The sequence below is a fragment of the Apis florea genome, unplaced genomic scaffold (genome assembly GCF_048593485.1).
Source record: "Apis florea isolate Af1SG1 unplaced genomic scaffold, ASM4859348v1 contig_2980_pilon, whole genome shotgun sequence".
NCBI classification, from domain to species: domain Eukaryota; kingdom Metazoa; phylum Arthropoda; class Insecta; order Hymenoptera; family Apidae; genus Apis; species Apis florea.
In genome coordinates, this window is record NW_028256683.1 from 28,980 (window position 1) to 51,851 (window position 22,872).

Here is a 22,872-nt window from a genome sequence, read left to right on the forward strand (position 1 = left end):
AATTTCGTAAACCTCTTAATTTCTTCGTATCATTATGAAAAATTTCGAAATACAGAATCATTAGATAAACAAGAAACGATTACAGTTTCACACGAAGTAGAAACATTGAAAATCAACGACAGTAACATAAAATTATACTATCATAAATTTCATCGATAAATATACACGAGATCAAATTTGCCACATTCCTAAAACAATACATAACTGGATAACCATATCTCTGATTATACACTAGTCAATAATATAAAATAATTTTAGATCGTAGAACTATGCGTTATAATTTTCTCAGACAGCGTGCCAATTTTTCATGATATATGGTTATTGAAACTTTGCGTGAATGTGAGCGGCGAAAATCAATATAATATTAGTATCTTGGTCGCACTCCATATTTCTTATTTCAAAAAATACGTACTTGGAGAAGAAGATTGCTTAGAAACGAGATTTCTTTCCAAGGATCAAACGCAATCTTTAAAAATGGCACGGTTGAAATCTACGTACCAGGCGAGCCTGTAGAATTTTACATGCTAATCTTAATGCATCGATGATTCGAAATTCTGAAAGTGTCCCGTATAAATGTGAAAGTCGATAAACATTAAAATGTCTGATGTAGCTTTCGAATGCGTTATGCATGAGGTTAGTCGATCAGATCTATGAAATATCGAAAATTTGAGGGAGAAGTATATATGCTTTTATTTATAAATCTAATACAAGATGAATTTTTGGGATATACATAAATTTGGAATAGCTGCGAGAGGTCTGAATAGAAGAAGTCTGAAGATTATCTTTAGAGTTATGAGGGTTTAAATTTTTTGAAATTTTATTAGAATGAATCATGAATGGAAAAAAGAAAGAAAGAAATCGAAAGTACAATTGTTCTCTCTCTCTCTTGATACTATTTTTGTATTCTTTCATACCATTTTAATTTAAAGATTAAAACATTTAATTAAATTTTTAGATATCTCTAGCCAAACGTAAAAAGATTATTTATAAAATTATTATATTATACACTTTTTTGTCTTTCTCGTAATATTGCTTCAAAGGAAACATGTGAGAACTGGAGGGTTTCTGCCCACATTCATATAGTAGAAAGCATTAAAGCTTATCTTACGAAGAAGCGAGTATTTTCATTACGTCTTATCTCTTGACCGCTCTTCACAAACTCTGCTTTTACGTTTCTCGAAATGCTGTATTTCAGTTTTTGAAAACTTGAAGGTCTATTTCGAAAAGACCGTTCAATATGATCAAGATTATTTCGCTTTCGACTGATTACCGCAGAATTTCGAAAATTGATCGTGACAAGAAGAAGGAAGGGAAACATCATTTCAATGAGAAACGATCTTCAATTTTTAATAAGTATTTTCGCAATGAATTTAAAATGGAAACGAATGAAACGTATGAAACGGTTCTTAAAAGCAGTTTGAAAATCGGGAAGGGGGTGTCACTTGAAAGACTTTCTTAATAAGTTCAATTAAAGACGATTAACTACATTTGAAGTGAAAACTTTAGTCAGAATATTCTTTTCACATTTTTCTTCCTCCCCTTTTTCACTTCCTTTATGGTAAACGGTGAAATATCGTTATTGAAAGCATACTTTTCCATCTGAAAATCTTCTTTCACAGATATTTTTAACTAATAACTTCATATTTACCAGATCTTCTCAATCAATCTTGTGGAAACTTTTAATCCTATTTTAGTCAAAGAAATTGGAAAGAAATTAAAAATGTTTCATTTCTTAAATCCATTTTTATAATATATATACTGCATCTGAGGAAGAAAAGATATCATAAAATTTTATTATTTTGAAAAGGAATCCAAGTAAATATAGAAAAATTAGAATTCAAAATAATTTTTCAAATAAAGAATTCAACAAATTTTCAAATAAAATTATGTTCTATCAATAATTTCTGTATTAACTTATCACTCAGTAAATTATATAAAAAATTCGTTACATCAAAAATAATTAAACCATTTGAATTATCTAACCGAGAATTGTATCCAACTGACCGATAAAATATTTTAATTGTTCTCTTTAATAAAACCTGTCTGGTCTCTTTTCAATAAGAAAATACTATCGAAATGCACTTGACTTTCGGGAACATGAAGATTATAAATGAAATAGCGGAACCGAGGAGTCGTAAAACTTTAAGATTCCATCGGTTAATTTAACCTGTTCATTAAACTTCTTCATGATGCGCCTTCCCCATGAAAGATCTTCGAGGCTGGTAGCATGCCCGGGAGAATAACTTGAGATCAAGTTAAGAGAAAATCAATCGGCTGCAGTTCGAAACTTGGCGGAAAGTTCGCGCATAGAACACGCGTAGCAAAGAAGTTAAAAAGACGCGACAAATTTGTGTAGTTTCTTTTTTGCTAAGTTTCGTGATATAATTTTAAAAACGATTATCTTTATTTAATCCTTAGTTATTCATTAGAAACGTTCGTTTATTTCTATTTGGAAAAGATATTTATTAAAAAAAAAGGCAGTGTGTATATCATTTTTTAATCGCGTTCAACATTTCAAAAGAAATTTGATATCGTTCATTCCTTTCAATAACTTTTGAATATCGAATAAATTATCCAAAGTAAATTATGAATTATTAATTTATGAATTTCAATTTTTGATTTTGTTGTTGAAACAAAGCTGAAAGAGATTCGCGCCATAATATTGTTGATCATTTACAATAAGCCTCTATTATATTTCAATTGTATAAAGTACAAAGAGATAGCAAGTAATCACAAACAAGATTTAACAATTCCATACCGATTTTTAAATTTTTATTTAGTAACTATTGTTATGTTCACCTATTGTTTTCACGTACTATTGTTATATTTTTCCAATATAACACGATCCATGATGTTCACTGCTAATGACAATAAATGTTCCCATCAGTTAAACGAAACGAAATGAAACTCCAACAATAAACAGCAACTATTTTTCAAAGCTTCGTCTCCCATTTTTTTTTTTTTTTCAATTTCGTTGAATCAATGATGCATACAATATTTCAACAATATTATTTAAAAGCCGTAAGACTTAATCGAAGGAATTTATTTGAACTCGCCTACGAATGAATCAATTAATATCTTGTATCTTCGTTTCATTTTGTGCAAGGTGATAAGTAAAACGTCTTTATATATTCTGTATGATTAATTATAACTTTTTTAACTCAAAATTATACTCAAACAGATTGAAGTTTGTTGGAGGGATGCAAGAACTCCATATAATCCCAAATGAAATAAAGAAAAATTTGTTCTCTAATTTTCTGTATTAAATCACTACACCATACATTTACACTTCTCTCGATGCTCCAATAAAAATCTATATAAAGCCAATTTCTTATCACTTAACGTATCACTTTTCCCTCTTTGTTTCGAAAAATCGAAATCTTCGCAAGTTTCGTTCGAAGCATCGGTCAACTCCTTGCTTTCAACCCTTTCCATGAACTTGGAAACTGCTTATACATCTGGCCGAAAATATCCCCGGGCTGTATTCGATTCGTTGGAAGTTTTAATTAAATCCGCTTTGTCAAGCTTTCCAAGAGTACACGTCTTCCTTCATCGTCTTCTTTTTCCTTCCCTCTCGCGTTGGATAAAAACCGAGGCGGCCAGTCAACGAAATCTTTAGGCGAGATACGATTATCCGCGAGCAATTTAAGATATTGCAACCGTGTCTCGTGTTGCGATCGTTCTCTGCAATCGAACTTTTTGTTCCGCATGCGCGCACTCGCTCACGTAGTTGATCGTTGAATGCCACGAAACAGCGGAAGTTCAAGAACGGGTGGAACTAAGTCGTTCAGCAGAGAATCGGGGATACCGAGATCCAACTTAATACGTGACTCTTCGAATACAGGAGATCTCGATGTTGTACCATTTAGAGGTGAATTATTGGCGAGACAGGTTCGAGAAGCGTGCAACTTGGAATTGCAAGGCTACATCGAAAGTTGATTGTGATGCATATCGCGTGGGATGAATTGGTTATAGAGCGTAGATCGTGTAACGTTAGTATGTATACGTTAAAAGAGCTTATACTGTTTTCTTTTTATTATACTTATTATTGGATAACATGCGAAAGGAAAATAAAAGGAATGTGTTTCAGAAAAGAAGGATATTATAGGAAATAAAGGAACTAAAAAAGGAACGAGTAATTTGTTATTAATCCGTCGATTAGATTACAAATATATTAATACTTATATATCCAAGAGTACATAACACTTTCAAACGTGAGAAGATTTGATTTTATAAAATTGAATTTGAAGAATTGATTCACCATTATACATTTGTAATTAAAATTAAAATTAAAATTAAAACTCGAATTTTTCGTCTAAGTTAGATTATATTACAGCAATTATTGAATGTATTAAATATCTTCGTATAAATTTAAAAAAATTGTAAAAGTTGGTTGAAAAGTATTAGAAGCTGTTCTCTCAGAGATCAATAAAGATGTCGATTTAATTTTCCTTTTAATTAAATGGTAAAGAATTATTCTTTTAGTGCGCTGTAACTTTTTTTTGGGGGCGACTGTTAATGGAAAGGGGGGCATATCTTTTTAGATATTTCATTAAATAGGATAAAATACAATGAAAAAATTCTTTTCGAGAAGAAACTTTAGATAATGCGAAAAGAAGGCGAAGAAAATGGAAAAAGTCAGAACAGCGTTGCTTTACGAAAATATATATACTTGCAAAATAATATTCTTGAACTTTTAAACATTTATATTTAAAACAAAACTTTGGTCTCTTTGGAAGACTGACTCGCTTTCTGAGACACTTGGTTTGGTTACGTCACTATGCTGCAACTTCTCTTCGTAGCACTTCATAAACTAAAGAAAGAACGGAGTGCAGCGTTAATTATTTGAATGAAAGGCAGATGTGACAAAAGCTGAGAGCCCATAGAGTGTTATTATTATTGTGAGGCGGCAAGAGGCAGATTCGTAATTAGGAAAATGGCCTTGGCCGACAAATAATATATGACTTCACTTGGCAAACACATTTTTCAGAATTTAAATCGTACGAAAATAATATCGTGATTGATATAAAAATAGTATGAAAATTTTTTTATTACACCGAATACCTCTATGTTTATAATTTTGATGAGATTGCAAAATGATTCACAACAAAATCATTATGAGCCATTGCTTCGTTAAATTTCAATTTTTTAAAATTATAAATCTTTCCTTATTTAACGATGGATATAAATCCTCCTACTTCATAATATTTTCTTATTCTCCATAAGATAGTTATCATTCGACATCTGAAATCACAGTTAATGCAATATTTATTTTGAAATGTTTCCAGATGGAATGAGAAATACGTAGTATAGAAAAGGGGTGTGAAAGATAAAATGTGTCTGGCTACTCTCAGGAGGGAGTCACAGGGAAACCTCGATATTTACACGTCAGAGGATACAACCCCGGCAAAGTATCCGCAAGGGTGTCGCGTACCAGCAGTGTCTCTTTATTGGATAATAAATAACCTGTTTCATTTATAAGAAGGAGATAAAGTGTAGCGGAGTGTGTGTTCGCCGCCCCCCATGTCTCATCCCTTTCGCATACTTTTTTACATGAGTATTGAATAAGGGATACCATGTTTCTTTAATATCTGTTTATAACACGAACGGTTCAAACAGATTCGTACGATATATTTTAATCGATCTAAAAGCTAAAAATCGTGGATACACAAAGCGTGGAAAATGAGATTGAAATGAAATTGAAGAAAGAAAAGAATCGATAATGATTAAAAATATATTAAAAGTAGTTATTTAATTGATCATCGAACATGTTAAATTTGTTAGAAGAAATAATTACAAATTACTTATTCCAGTTTTACCCCGGTGTACGATTTTGCACGAATTTTTCCTTTACTTTTCAACAGTAATCCCGCGTTCCATTTTTCCATTTCCAAAAGGAAATTACGACAGGTTGTTCATTAATACAGGTTGGATGAAGTTTGAACGAAGTTGAAAGTGGACAATATGCATCACTTTGATGCCAATATTCGCATGAAAGATGAAAAATTTTTCTTGATAATAGCTCCATGTAGTTCGGTTCTTGGTGGACATCCTGCCGTAATTTTCGATAGAACGAGTTTATGGTTGCAGCAGATCGTAAAGTTAAAGCAACGACAAAGCTGGATAAGAGGACGGAAAGGAAGACGACGAGAAGGGAAGGATTGGCTGTATCCGACTTCTTATTATGATATAACGATGTACTACCATCGTCGTGTTATTGCGCATCAGAAACCATATTGAAATAGAAGGAACGAGTGTTGTGACAATTTTTCAACCACGTTTCACGTCTATATTTTATCGAATTGAATTGATTTTTAATCCGTTTCGAATCATACTTAATAGACTTTCTAATTTTGATATTCTAATGAAAATTTAAGAAATTTTTCGACAACTTCTCCACTTCTTATTGATAAATTTAGAAGCAAAAATTTGCAAATTTATGGTTAGCTTAAATTATTTGAACATTTCTGAAAATAGAATAAACGTAAATTCAGAAAGAAATAAAGACGATTATATAAACATTTATGCTCCTACTTAAATTTAATATTATTAGATTATTATTTCTATATATAATTTCGTAATTAAAATCTTGCATTTCAAATCCCGCAAACAAGAATATATATAATTAGAATTAAATCGGAATACAGCGTTAAAATGTTGGAAAGGGTTGAACTTAAACATTATCTCTGCCTGACAGGCAGATTAAACCTCCCCGCCTATTTATTTTAATATCCCCCTCCCCCCCCCCCTTGAAATTCTATCTTCTTAACGTTACAAATTCTAAGCCATCTATAGAAGATCAGTTATTAACAACGAAAATGAACTTTGAAGATTAAACGATTTTATAAAAATTATTTCGAAAAATAATAGCGGAGAAAACAAGTGGAACAACGAGGGGGAAGAAAATCGATGATTATTATCCGTCTATAATTGATAATCAATCCTCCCTTGTCACACGTAAAATGGATCATTGTCGTATTGGAACAATGATCAATGCGTGCCCTCTCGTGCTAGAAAAGACCGATGAATGTGTTATAGGCCTCTATTGTTCGTCCAGCGGAAACGCCGGTGAATAAATTGGCCTCACTGTTTCCACGACACCATACTATTATCCTGTATTGCCCCTATACATTCATCGTGCACACGTTGATGCTTAATATCTCGCGATTCTATTTGCGCGATACGATGGAATCAATACGTTCGATGGTAATTATTCTTTGGTTTTGTTCAGGAAACAAGGTGGCCGACAAACGATGGAAACTCGATTAACGGACGAAAGTTCGAAGGTGTGTATATTCGCATTGGCCACGATTAAACTCGTTTGTATATTCATGTATCGCTAATGTGATACGTGCCTCCATGTATCCAGCGTTTAACGTTTTAATGTTTCCATCCGTGTAAATGAGTATATCGGGTATATCGGATCGTGTCATCTCCTCCAATATTTATTGATATTAATCGTCGTGAATATTTATGGGGATTTTAAAGCTGCTTTAATTTGCTTTCCTTTCCAGAGAAACTACGTATCGTGTGTTTGTTACATTCACCCACGATTTTGCATTTAATAGTTGATTAGAAAATTTGTTCCCCATAAGAAAATAAGAAACATGGATCGATCCACAATTTACGCGATTACGAATAATACGAATATTCTTCGAGCCCATTATTATAATAAAAGATTTATCACTTTCAACTTCGTTCAAACTTTATCCAACGTATTGACGAACAACCTGTTATAATTTCCTTTCGTAAATTTGGAAAAACGAAACGCGCTATTTCTGTCTGAAAAGTAATGAAAAAGATTTTTTATATTTTTCGTCAATTTCTAAAGTTATCAATTTCGAAAAGTTAAGTCGAGATCAGACAAGTCGATAAACAATAAAACCCGTTGCATTAGTATCTCACGGGCAGAGTAGCTTTTCCGCCTCCACCTGAGCACACACAGCCACGAACGACAGTAACAGGAATTTTTATCGCGGCTCAACGTATTCGGTGGATTCTCCTCGCGCTTGATTTACTACCAGGCCACCTATATTTTTACACAGCATAGGTGTGCCTCGCGTCCCGAATAACAGTATAAAAGCGACGTCGTAAAATCGCAATCGTATAATGCGTTATCGCGATCGTAAGATCGCGTAATGCTCGTGTAAAAATTTTCCCTCCCGATGTATATCCATTTCTTTCCTCGTTGATATGCAAGCGACAACACGATGTAAACATCTCCCCTTTTCCCTTTTATTCCACCCTCTCCTTTCTCGTAAAAAGTGTGGGTGACGATTTACGTAGGGACACAGGTCCCCAAGACCTGTTACATGCGTTTACGATTATTGCCGGTGATCGTGAATTCACCTCGCCACGATCCACACTTATCGGGCTCGACGTTTAAAAAATGGCGACGTTTTAGTTGGATGAAACTTGTTGAATAAGTTTCGTGAAATCAGTGATACAGTTTCTCTCGAATTCCCCTGCGCTGCTGGAATTACTGTTTCATTATATATTCGGTGGGTGGATTAATTTCATGGAAAAATTAATCTTATATTGTTGAAAATTTATAATTGAAATATATTCGTAAGTAATATTTTATTCTTATTCGAGTAGAGATTTTAAAGAATTAATCATTTCGTAACTTTTCTAATTTTTGTTTGTTATCGTTGTAGTACTTTTTTATTAGCTCTCTAGCTCTTATTTATACAATTTTTCTTTTTATTTAATGAGAAATTATTCCATTTATACCTTTTCTTTCCTTCGTGACTTCATCGTTAGCATTATTATCTATACTCAGTCACATCAAAAGAGAATCATGATGTAAAATATCGATCATTTCACTTTCCAATTGATATAACAACAATAAACAAGAAAACTTCGAGAATAGATTTTATCATCCCTTAAATTTCCGTCCCCGATTTCCACCACGTCGAATTAAAAGCGAATTAAAGGCTCCCCTTCGATAATTTTAATTTTCGAGAAATAAAAATGAGAAATCAGGTCTGAACAAAAAAGAGAACACGCACGAAGACACGCGAGAAGAAGAGTTTTCCCCTGCTTCTGAAGCCAAGTGAATGAGATAAAGAACGATAAGAAAGGGGAGGGGAGACTCGTTCAGAGAAAACAGGGCAGCGCTTGACGTCGAATGAAAAGCAAACTCGAGTCGCCTCTCTCTTTCTCTCTCTCTCTCTCTCTCTCTCTCTCTCAATCCTAGCGGCGTTCCATCGATTGACTACGTATTTCTCTCCGTCCAGAACGTTTCTCATTCCTCCCCGACAATTCTCCAGACGCCTCGAACCCATTTCTTTCCCCCTCCGAATGCAATAACAGCCATCGAACGTAACCTAGAAACTTCTACGCGAGCGAGAAACTTCGATCACGCGTTCTTCTGCTCTCAATTATTACTGGACCACCGATCCGGTCAATCTCGGGCTATTTTAAATTACTTAGCCGATGCGCGGCTCCCCGCGGTGGGCAAAACTTGGCCGAATCCCTCCTTGGGGAAATTTCGGACGGCTGATCGAAAACTAATTCGTCGCTGTTGAGCGGATCGAGGACAATCGGCCAGCTTAGGGAACTAGATCCCCGCAGATCAAGGCTAATTTTAATTAACATCCGTGCGAAGATCGCGTCTGAGAAAGGGTAGTTTCTGTATTAGTCTCGTTCGTAGATTCAGATCATGGAACGAGATCTTCAAAGTTTTGTTTCGATTTCGAAGCAATAGGGTAAAGTCATTATTTGAATTTCATCGTCCACAGAAATTTGTAACGCGACAATTTTTTCAAAATTTCATTCGCTCGAAATAATTTCCCAATGGATTTATATTCCAATTATATCTTTCGTTTCGTTTCACTAGCTATATCATTCAACGACGCCAGTACGTAAGGAAAGTTAGCCTTCGATTCGCAACTCAGAAGATTCGATCGCGCTTAAAAAGAATAATTCGGTGGCCGAAAAAATCGGCGGGGTCGATTTGGCTGGAACGAAACAAGCGTAGGAAATTGGCAGTTAGTCGAAGGTTCAATTTTTCAGAGGTAATATCGCTCGACCAGGTTGCGGGCCGACGGTGAAAGGGCACGGGCCGGCAGGAAGTAGACAAAGAAAGGCCGAATGGAATGAATGGGACAGTCGGTGGCCGGCACCGGCCTAGGAAATGAGATCTGCAAGCGAGAGAGAGAGAGAAAGAGAGAGAGCGTAGAGGTCCAAGTGCAATTTTCATCCGGGTGCAGTCGTTCGCCTACGTTGCAGCTGCTGCTGTTCTCGCGTCTGCATCGTTTTTACCCCCCTCCTCCTATCCCGGGCCACGCTCTTCCAGTGTTTCTCTTTACTTTTCCACCCCTTCCGTCGTTGTGCTCCTCGTTCATTTCCACCGCGCCTTTCCTTTTTTTCATCGACGTCGACCACGTTTCGTCCGTGTTTACCGGATTGATTGCATTTTCGCGGGCAAATATTGCGAGATCGAGGGGTGAAACCGAAGATTAGCCAACAAATTGGATTAGAGACGGTTGCGGGGAAGGATAGTTACTTTGGATACTTTCGATCTTTTGAATCTCGAGTCGATATTTTACCGAAATTATTGTAAATAGTTGGATAGTTTGGTCGAAACTTGAATTCGTAACTAACTAGATCATTGAAATCAATTTAAAACCTACGTGTTTGAAAAAGGAAATGTATTCTCATCGGGAGAAATCATTTTTTTTTTCTTACTTTTAATATAATATAAATATTACGTTGAAGTTCTTGATTATTCTTCGAAATGTGTACTCTTCGCTGTTATCTTAAACAGTTAAGAAATTCAATTTCTTAACTATTTTCATTGATGATATATTTTTAATTTTTAAAACGTCAATTTCAGTAATAAATATTAACAAAAGTCGAACGGATCTTGTCTGATTTCCTGAGGTCTCGTTGCTTAGTGAAATCCAATTATATTCGTATTAAATCGTTCCCGTCAACGAATTAATGCACGCTACGAACGGGAAATAAATCTTCGTTCGTAGAACCTCGTTAGCGCGGTGAAACGAAAGGTTTTTAGAATCGCTTATATCGTGATATATGCACCACTTGTTTTACAATTGTTCGCGCTGATCCCATAACGACCGAATAATTTATTTTTTCGAAAATCATCGCACTGAAAATCAATTTTACGTTGCCATGAATTATAGATATTCATATTGCTGTAAATTGTAGCCATCGATATCTGAATCTGTTTCTTCTACAAATGTATAATAATATATAATCACATTTTTCATATTTTATGGGAAGATATATCCATAAAATAATATATAAATTTTGCATAATATTAATTATCCCGTTGGATTTTAATGAAACTTCTATTTTCAAAAAGCCCATATACCGTTTCAGCCATCAAATTAATCGAGATTAAAAAATGAACAGAAACAGATTTATCATCGCATTTCTTTATAAAATAAATCTTGTTCATCGACCAATTTCTATTATTTCATAATGCAGATTATCGTAGTACTTGTATGGTACAATTAATCATTAATGATGAAATCAATAATCACGTTATCCTCGACCAATTCAAATTTCTTCCATCGATTACTTATCTGAAGATATCTTAAGATACTTCGAGGCAATTTCCGGTCAGACACGTTGCCTTATGCGTTAAAACGCCGTGCATTAGCCGTGGTACGGTAAAAGGGGCTTAAGAAGTGGCTCGCGGTGTGCCGAGAAAGGGAGAAAAAGGGATGAAAAATGCCGGAGACCGACCCAAGGGAGAATAAGGGAGAAAAAGAGCAGAAGGGTCGAACGTGGAGAAAGGAAACAAAGAAAAAAGAAGAAGCGAGGCCACGGTTGCCACTTCACTCTGTGGCTAATTAATGCACTTTTGTTGGCTTCCTTGGCGGCCTTGGTTTAACGATTGCACCTCTATAATCTGGCGTGGTTTTAAGGCACGTCGCGATAAGGAAACGATAAGAAAAATTTGAATCAGTTATTTGGTAATACTAGAGAACTTTGAAATTATTTACAGTATTTACGTATGTAATAAAGAGTCAGATTTGAGTTTGTTCCAATTGCAATTACTTTCTTTTCTAGATTCTTCTTATTGGATCGTTGTTATTTCTTAATACTTTTAAACATTTCGTGTTTAATTTTTAACATACGATTCTTCGCCATTTATTTTATTTTTCTCTTGTTGAAAAGTTGAATAATACGTATGCAATGTGTTGATTGATATATTCGTGGGACATCTTTGGAGGATTCTGAAATGAATAAAGAAATTAGTATAGGAAAACGTTGATTGAAGTTTTTATTTAAACTTTTTTAAAGGAGATGAGGATATATATGAGATAGGTTTCTCTCTGTCACGCCTGTTGTCTTGCTCTGTCTTTTTTCATCAAACTTTAATTGCTTATAATTTAATAAATAAACTTCAACCAATTCTGTTTGGTTTACTCTTTAAAAAATGTTCCACGAATATACTATTTTCTCTGTTATTAATACACAATTTTCCACAAAATATATCGAATATACAATTTAACCAGGTATTTATTTGTAATCAATTGTATGGAAAATTGCTTTTTAATTAATTTCCCCATCTGCGTCTAAAATAAAGAAATGAACGTAGAATTGTTCATTTATTACATGTGGCATCAAATTAATTATATAATAAAAAAGAATATATATTTTATGTTTTTGAAATGAATTGAAAGAAATTGAACAAAATTGAATATTAAATCTGCAAATGATTAACATTCAGCAATTATGCTTATAAAAATCAATTCAGATCAAATTAACACTCGTTGAATTAAAAAATATTATTCGAAAGTACAACAATTTCAACATTAGGGAACATCACACCAAATCAAACAGACTCGATCAACATTATTTAATCACAAATAAAATTGTGTAAACGATATCAACTCCATTTGACAACGTGTTAATTAGCTTGTTACAATGCACACACACACATACACACCACTCGTGCACCTTTAATGAAAAATACACGGGAAACGAAAATACAAAGGAGCATATCAAGAACGCGTCTCATAGTTGAATCTGGTGAATTTTTGTCCTCGAAATGGCTCTCCTTCGTCTCTTTCTCGCTCTTTTTTTTCTTTCACAACTGCTACAGAGACTCGGATAACGAGATAGCCACTTCGGACGCACCAGTCCATGGAATGTTTCACAACGAATGAATATTGTGTACACAGAAACGAGGATGTTGTGTTTGTTCATTAGATGATTTAGAATGCGAAATGCAGTAGAATTGAGTACGAATGGAAAAGGAGGTTAACTAGACGAATTTCCTCTGTTTTAAAATTCTCACGATGTTTTTAAAACAGGAAAAATAATTTCGTTAAAAGATAAATTTATTATCGATCGAACCAAACGTTAGTTTATCTCTTCAAAATTACGATTAACAATCAGTGGAGAATTTCAACAATTTAAAAAAGAAATTTATAATAATCCGCAACAATAATTTGCAAAATAATTCTATGTACACATTCCTTCGTTTCGTGTATTAATTTACTCGATGGATACTCGATCTTTTCGAATAAAACATGACGTACAGTACCATAATACAATTCCACGAAATGAAACTATACTAAAAGAAAAACTAACAGACGATGAGCAAACATTATTAAACAAAGTCACAGCCATTCTTCTTTCCGATCTCGATTTGTTTTTCAATTAACTTCGATAGATGCTCTGTTTCATTAATAAACATTGTCTTGCACGAGTGAGTTCTGCAATGCAAAAGAACACGAGCGATAAAGCCGTGCAAAGATTATAAAAATGTCAATTAAAATTCTCCAGAGGAACTAGAATTCTTCGCTTTCGCGAAGAGACAATGGACTTCTCCTTCGTGTTTTCTCTTTCTCTCTCCCTCCTTTCCCAAAAATGATGACATCCATAGTGATGAGAGCTATCCCGAAATAGAGGCCAGGCTACGTCCATTCGACGAGGATTTTTCACAAAGGAGTCGTGTATTCGTGAATCGATTGCTTCGTTTCAAATTCGATCGAGAAGATGCTCGATATTTTTTTGCACGAGACTCGAAATCGAAGATACCACTTTGATTGAATTGTCACCAGCACAAACGAGGTATACAATAATAAATCGATTTTCTTTTAATAAAATGTGGAAGACAGGAGGAGCAGAAATATTTAGTATTTTTCTTATCGATGACACGTTCTATAAGTTGGCTATTTTAATAAGTTTGATTAAAGAAAGATTCTAGAACACGAAGAATTTAAATAAAACTTTGAAGAAAAAATGTTCAAAGTTTTTAAGTTAAATATCCACATATTGATACAAATAGTGTTATTAAAATGAGAAAGTTATTTTCAATTCTTTGTTCTAGGTATGTGAAATATTTGAAATTGTTGTAAGATAATTATATTGAATAGTTGTTCATATTTAAGATTTAAGACGAAGAAAGAATTGAGATAAGATGAAAATAAAAGAATAGAATATAGGACAAGCGTTTCTAATTCTAAAGTATTTTCTAATTATTGAATTGGAATTTTTGATTTATAAATGACAATTAATTAAGTGATTATGATGAAAATTATTCGAATATTTTATCTCTTTTTCATTGTCAAAATGATTGATAGAAATGAATTTTATCATAAATTTAAATTTCTTTAATGCAATCTCTTTGTATTTCAACGAATAATAATCATACCGAGCACAAAATTAATTAAATTTACCATAGCCAGGACAAAATTAAAATTAAATTTAATCAATTGCGTGTCATTTGAATATTTAAATCTAAATTTTTCCCCCTATATTTTAAATTTCGTGAACAGATCGAATCTTTTTAGTAGTAGATTGAATAATACTTTTATTATCTCAATTAATTTTAATTAATAAACCCATTAATTAATAATGTGTTTTCAAAAAAATATTTATTATTTATTAATATGAGTTATGAAATAATTATAAAAAAGAAGATTCATTGATTCTTAAACAAAGATTTTTCGTAATCTATCGATAAATTGATAATTGATTAACGTTAATATCGAATCGATATTCCGCTTAATATTATTTATACATAATTATTAATTATAAAAAAACAATATCCATCCATTAAATATATTTCAAATAAAATTTTTCACAATCATAAATACTTTTAGCGAACGGAATCTTCCCATTGCAGCTATTTTTTCAGAAAAAATCACGAGTGAAATATTTATTATACCCGGATCCAAAAGAGAGAGAGAGAGAGAGAGAAAAAAAGTCCAATTTTATTTCGAACTTCCATTTTCCGGATCGCAGCAAACATATTTATTTTTCTATCCTTTTTCATTCCATTTCCTTGTTTCTGCCCACCCTCCTTCCTTCTCGTCTTATTTTCACACACGTGGGTATATACGCTGTTCTCCAATTAAAATTATTCGTTACTCAAATATCATTCCCACGTTGAATCGCGTTTTCCACTTTGGAACAGCTTGTTTCGTTTTCCTTTTATCCATAGCGCCAGTCCAATCGTAAAAGTTTGATGTTTACTCTTCCAGCATTCCTCCTTTTTCTCATTCCACCTTTCGCATACGTGCTCCACTTTTTAAACAGATAGATTATTAATCAGAGATACGATCCCGCTATTCGTTACTTGATAGATTATTCGGTAGAGATTAACTTTGTTTCTCAATCAGTGGCAATTAGGAATTAATGCACGATAGAACGATCGATTTTCCGATATATTTTTATATTCATCTTGAGAGAAAGAAAATTTTGTGATATTATAAGCTCAGAAATAAGAAAGAAACGAATCGAATGCTGGTTTTCCATGTATCTTATAATTAATTTAATTATAATTATTCTACGTCCACGAGTTTCTATATATACATTTTGTAATAACATCTATCATAATAATAACTCAATTGCACCATATAATTGTACCCTATTACTTGCACATTTTCTTCTTGCCTACTTTACACTTGATTCGCTCACTTCAGACAAACTACGCAGACAACTCTAGGACACGTTCAGACGGGTCCACTCAAAATCTTGAGTGACCATACCTTTCACGCCTTCAAAAGGCGAACTCGTTCCAGACGGAGGGTCAACTCATTCCTGCAGAAATATTCATCCCTTCCTTCGTACAACTACTTTCTTTAATTACATCCATCCATTCTGTCACTTTTTAATTGACAAACATTAGCTTACGAAGTTAAAGTTTGTGAGTGTAACAATGTATTACACATTCTAAATGATATAATTTCAGAAATAATTTTTATAACAGAATAATGGAACCTTTATACAATATTTTATAATATTTTTCGTGTCATTACATTTTAAAACGTATAAAAACCTGTTAGTCGAATTCACTCGAAACTTTAAAGTAAAAGAAAATCCAGTGAAATCGTTGTTGAAGAAAAATACAGGATATATCTGTACAGAGTGAAAGGTGAGCTGCAGGTATCGAGATATCAATCGTGATTTTCTTTCGACCATTATATTTTCGCGTGCATTGAGCGCATACGTTGGACGCGCGCCGCAATACCGATCCTTCATCGTGCCGTCATGCTTGAATTATTTAATTGGACTCTGGCATTTTACTACGCCTGTAAACCGGCACACTAGAAACACGAGGGAGAGCCGTTTCGGAAATTCACGATTCGTTACGCTTCCTTCGTGCTTTCGCTTCTGCAAAAATGCAACGAAGTCTACGGCTCGAATCTCGAAGCAGATCGAACCGGGGAGAGATTTTTATCCTAGTGTCCCGTATTTTAAATGAATTTCAATACATCGAAACTTCTTATTCCAACTCCGATTTAATCCTTTTTCTCGATATATCCACTATATACAGTTAAAAAAACTTATTTTCTTCAAAAACGATCACGACAATTATTCGTATAACTTGCATCTCACCGTTTGATCGATCAAATAAGTTTCCTCGATCAAAAAATAACATTCGAATCGAGGAAAGAGGGTGGTAACGAAGATGAACGCGGGTAATATTTGGTCAGAAAAACGGATTTCTTCCTAACATGGAAACAGAAGGGTGGAAAAGAAACGAGGTGATGGCCTGGTTCGCGGCGGGAAGAACGCGGGATCGGTTCATCGAGGCGGCGACTTCAAAAGGATTCGCGCGAACGGGGAAGTGGAATTTTCATTATCGGAATACCAGTCACTGTCAGTAAACCTTTTACCGCTTTGATAAGCGTGGTCGAGCCACGGTGAAAGAGGACACTGGATGTAAAAAAGGAAGAGGGGGAGGAAAAAAGAAAAAGAAAAAGGAATGATCCGATGGATAAAGCTCGTCTTGCTTTTCGTTCTGACTAACTTTGAAGAGAAGCGAAGAATTCGTATTCTTGATTCGACGGCAACTGTGTTCGTCTTTCGTCCAAGGATGATCGAAAGGGATGGTCGCGCGAATCGAACGAAGATCGAATGCGTGGGACGCGATGGAGGAAACCTGGTTGTGTTGAAAAGAGGAATTTGATGGTGGCGATATATCGAAGAGATCTTTTTTAAAAATATATTTGTCAATCTTGCTACCTTCATCTGAGATTATCTTTAATCTTCTAATTTCTATTTTCTCGATTCAACGGATTGCAAGTTATACTTTGTACTGTGTTTATATTATAATTACACGGATTTCAAAATAATTATACTTATCGAAACGATGAAACTGTTGTTCTAGTGTATAGTTTCTAACTAAAGCTTTATTAATCGTGTAATATTTCCTATATCGTCTCCAAAGTTGCGTTTGAATTACATAACGAACAGTTTAATACATTTTATATAGTACAATATAAAATATGTGTACTGTACGATCTTACGATTGAAAAATTGTTAGAACACTTTATTTTCGAATATGTTTCGTGAAAATAAAATACGTATGATATTTACTCAGTTGTCTCTCACGAAAAATAATCTACAGACGTATTATTGTCTCTGTACCCGAACAACCATAAATCAATCGCGAAATCGCGATATATACGAAATACACGATTACGAATGTGTATATGCACGTACACGGGAAATGATCCTTCTTCTGAACGATTCAGTCCACGCCAAGATTAAGAACCGCGGTCGGTTTCGAGCGATTTCGGTTTAATGCAAATAAAAGTGGGCAGCCGCAAGCCACGAGGAAGTTGGCCGTGGCCCTCTTGGGGAAAGGAAGATCATAAAAGGGAGAAAGGATGATGCGAGTCGATACTCGTGGTAGCCTCTGATGGGGAAATTGAAAACGTTGTATGCGCTGTTGCTCGAGGAAATGTAGGACAAGCCGTAAATTTGGCCGGATGTTAAGCATGTGTTCCATGCCTCGGGAGAGGAACAACTTAAAGGATGTATCGAAATAATGACTCGAGGATTAAGAGACTAGGTAGAAGGGATTGTAAATCTTCTTTGTTTTTCCTCTCTGTTTTGCTATAGTTTTGTTAGTTTTGTTACGAGATGTAACGAAATGCATATTGAAAAAAATTTTGTGGGAATGTTTTTTATTATCGTTTTTTTTTTTGTTTTGTCTTTTATCAAGAGATTCAATGGAATACTAGCATGGTTATTTTGTAACAGAGACATGAACGCAATGAATTCTAGTTTCACAAATAAAAATTCGTTGCAAATATCAATAACGTTTTTTTTTTTTTCGGTCGTTTGCACCTGAAAGGAATATATTCGAATTTTAAATAATTTTTTTGTCTGAATTTATTCGGTCTATCATATTGATTAATATTAATGCGCAATTTCGCAATTGCGATTAAAAGGAACGAGACTTTATTGTTATGGAAACTATGCCTATATATAACTTTGCAAAAAGAAATTTTCTTTGATTTGAAATTGACATAAATGGCAATTGAGATAAATTTTTAATTGACAGGCAATAATTCGTCAATTTTAATTTTTAAATTCGTTCACGTGATTTCAATTACAGTCTTTTCTTCTTTAATATCTGGAATGCCAAAAAAAAAATGGAATCTGGAATGTCGAAAAAATAAAAAAAATATTTTTATTCATATGTAGGTGGATCTAGATCGTTAATGAAGCTTCCTCCAAATGAGCAATCCTCCAAATTATACGAATTAGTTTAAAATTGTAATGCTGGATTGCAATCCTCCAAATTAATCTGTACCCGAATAAGATGCATAAAGACGCGAGCTTAATTTTAACTTTTACTCGAAAGATATACTTCCGAACTAATTACGAGTCACGCCCAAATCACGAGGAAACAGCAGTTAATTTAAAACTTTCTCGTATGTACGCTACACGTAGAAAATCTTGATCTTCTTAATCTATTTTTTATAATCAAAGTAAAAATTCTGTTAATTTTGCGTTAACAAGATGAAAATCTTATTTCAATATTTATCATTTTAATATTCTTATTATTGTTCTAATTTTAGATAAACGAATTAATAATAGTTATTTATATAAGAATGAAAATTAATCAATCCTATTCACGAACGTGATGATTCTAAATAAACAACGATATAATTTTTAGGAATGAATACAATTTCCATTTAAATAAATCAGTCAATATATTTATCAATGCATTTTTATATGCTGCTTTTCATAGAATAAAAAGAAAAATATTTCTAAGCAAAAAACCAAGTATAGTAACGTGTGATCCTATAGGCATTTCATTATTTTACGTATGTCGATGATATTGACAATTTCTCGATATCGCTTTGTTCCTTTAACAAGCAAACGTGACAAATTTTCAAATAACGATGTCTATTTCTAACTATCTATGTATTCTCATCACTTTTTGTTATTGATAACAATAAACACTCCTAATTTAATATTAATATACCTTTCGCATTGAATTTGATTTCTAAATTTCGAGACACGCGAATTAAACTCACAATCAAAAAGGTGTATACACCCTCATCGAAGAATTATCTTTATTTGGTCTTCGTGCAAGCATATTGAAAAGAGAAAACTTAAAAATTTTCATCTGCTTGAAAAAAAATCTTCTTACCTTAAAATAATAGAATTCGTAGCAAGAAAAATCACATCTACGAAATCGTCCAACGTAAATTCTCTCGGGATACTCACCAAAGGGCCAATTGGTAATGTAGAATCGCACGGTTCGGTTGCGATGTGTCTCGCAGAAAGTTGGCAAAGTTGTAATGCATCTTAGCGTTGTGGGGAAGAGACCGTAGACCAGCCCTGCAACCAAGTGATTCGAGATCAAACAAGAGAATGATAAAGTTATCAAAATATTATGATAGGGGAAAAGAATGCAAAGACAGGATGAACTGTGCCTCCTTGATTGATGGATTCGATGCATTAATTAAAGTCGATACTGAATTATTATAAATTCTTCGTTCAAATGTTGATATAATAAATTTTCTTCCAAACAATCGTCATTTTCAATGATTCTTTTCCACGCTAAATATCTTTTATTACAAAATGTAACCCGTGAAACATCCATTACCGTGGTAAAAAAACTTCATATTCTAACATTTTTACAACCCCCCCAGATAATTTCTTTTTTGCGGTAATAAACTACTGTAGCGTTTCATAAAATGTGGAAATTTCTTTCTTTTTTCTTTTTTTTTTTTTTTTATTTTTCAAAAAAATTCCGCGCGAAAGCGTTTTCTCGGCGAATTTTAAAATATTCATAAATTCTTCGGATGGCTCCGCGAATAATAATGTACTCGGAACATTTTCCCTTTCGATTGAAATTGTTGGAAGTCAAGGTGAAATACAATTCGTTGTCGATTAATAAAGTATAAAAAAGAAATAAGATATAATAAAGAAATCGAATTATTGAGTTATCAACGAACATTCAAACGAATTTATTTTCTTCTCTATTGTTGACGCCATCGTTATCAGTCGGATGTTATGACAGCTTTTAGATACGATGAAAAATAATCACGTCTTGTTTCGATTTAAAATTTGTGCGTGATTATTCAAGATTATCCTTAGAAAAAGAAACGCCAATGTAAAAGGAATATTTGTAAATATCGTTCGCTCAGATGTATCATTAGACTGCAAATATTTATGCAAAATTTGAATGTACAAAAATACAGAATGCACATGACAAAATATTATGTATTTGAGGAATAAAATAAATCTTTATTTAAGCTTCATCGTAACCCATAAAAATTTGATTTTGTATAAAAATTTCCAATCTTTCCAATTTTTTATTTATACGCTAGTTTCTTAAGAAGATCGATTGACAAACCTGATCAGACTCTCTCTAGACATCCAATCTCTGTTTCTCAACACCGTTTTATAGCATCCTAGGAGTAGAAGAAGAACGATTCCCATCGTGATCAAACTTCTTCTACGTGGAATAGCCGTCCAGCTGATTTGCATCCCATACACGACCAGCAGGATCCACCCGACACTGTAAATATTTCATTTCTATGTTAATTCATCTGTATCTTTACAAGATACATCGTACTTTTGAATGAAAGATTCAAGAAATCGTATCCATATTAATAGAATATGGATTAAATTACATATAAATCCCATATATACCAATAATTATATATAAAAACAATCACACTACTTTAAAAATATCACTCTTAATATATTTCTCTTAATTTATTTAAACGTCGTATCGTGCTATCGACATAATCTCGCAATACATTCTCTCGTATTAAAATTATAAATATTCGATCAAAGAATTTTCAATCAAAAAGACTTATTATTCGATATCAAATTTCAAAAAGAAAAAGTAAATCTAAATATTCGCAAACATCCGTTCCACAATCTATTACAATTTTACCGAAATTCAATTGTTCTCTTCTTTCGTGTAAAAATACGTCACAACGATTACGACGTATGAGGAGAAATTGTTAATTACCTGGGCATGTAGAGTACACGTTCCGCGACGACGAATCCAACGGTAATAAAAAGATTGGATGCGGGCAGGAACGGTAGTACCAGGAACATCCAACCAAGAAGAAGAGGCGGATGCCTCTGTTGCTGAAAATGAAACGCAAGTTGCTAGGTTAGACGCGGTGAAAAGCGTTCTGCCTTGAAACGAAATTGCGTTCCCGTGGAATGTTGTGTCAGCCAGTGTAACCGCGTATTAAATAAACTTTCCACGAGCAAAGCACGTAATATCCGCGTATACATCGACGACTGAAATCGTGTACACAGACGCGTCAATAACATTTCGAGTATTTATCTTAAGCGTTTCGAGGAATATAACACATTGTACGACGTAAGAGAAATAAACTTATACGTTATTTATGAATTGTTTATTTCGTACGATGTTTGATATTCTGGAGTTCATATTACGCATCTTGAATCATTCTTAATATATTGTACATAATATATTGTACAATATAATGAGAAATGAGAAAATTCGTTTGATAGTTTTCAAAATTCTTAAAAATGTATGATTCTTCTCGATGATTCTTTTTTTTCCTTTTTAAGATTTAGGAACAATCATATTTTCCAATTTTTCTAATAGGTGACCTGTCCAATTTTTAATATTTCCTTGTAAAATAATTGTATTCTCTCAAGTTTTTTAATTTCGATGTATTAAAGCATTTCCTTCCATTTGATAATGCAAAAAAAAATTCAAATTTCGAAAACTTATCAACAATGTAGAAACATGTTGCTTAATATCTAATAGGAACTGCAAATTGATTTGCATTGAAACGATATTAATAAAGAACAAAAATAAACGAGATGAAAATAGTTCAATAAACGTTGACGTAATTGTCGTTGAACGCAATATTAATTACTCTCATATGATCAATTTCACAGGAAATGTAGATATATGTACGTAACGTATATATAATTTGCAAAATTAAAAAATTAACAAAGGCAAAATTATCCGTTTAATTAATTTCGTAGATTGAGAATTTACCATTTAAGAATAAAACTTCAACAAAGAAAAATTACTGCAAAATATTCGATGATGAATGGGAGCAAATTATTTCGCTTTCAATCTTAACATTTGCTTCTCTCATTTATCGCTTTAGATTAAAAAAGAAAGAA

At 33.3% G+C, this 22,872-nt stretch overlaps 1 protein-coding gene across 1 annotated transcript in view; it reads right to left on the reverse strand.

Moving 5' to 3' along the window:
• Window positions 1-22,872, reverse strand: part of LOC100864914 (protein O-mannosyl-transferase TMTC1) — a 236,909-nt gene that overhangs the window by 25,859 nt on the left and 188,178 nt on the right. Inside the window, exons 8-10 of the mRNA XM_012489393.3 lie at window positions 21,725-21,846; window positions 21,098-21,262; window positions 19,963-20,076 (exon numbers count right to left, since the gene is read on the reverse strand). Of these exons, the coding sequence (XP_012344847.1) occupies window positions 19,963-20,076; window positions 21,098-21,262; window positions 21,725-21,846 (401 nt within the window). The remainder of the gene's footprint in view (window positions 1-19,962; window positions 20,077-21,097; window positions 21,263-21,724; window positions 21,847-22,872) is intronic.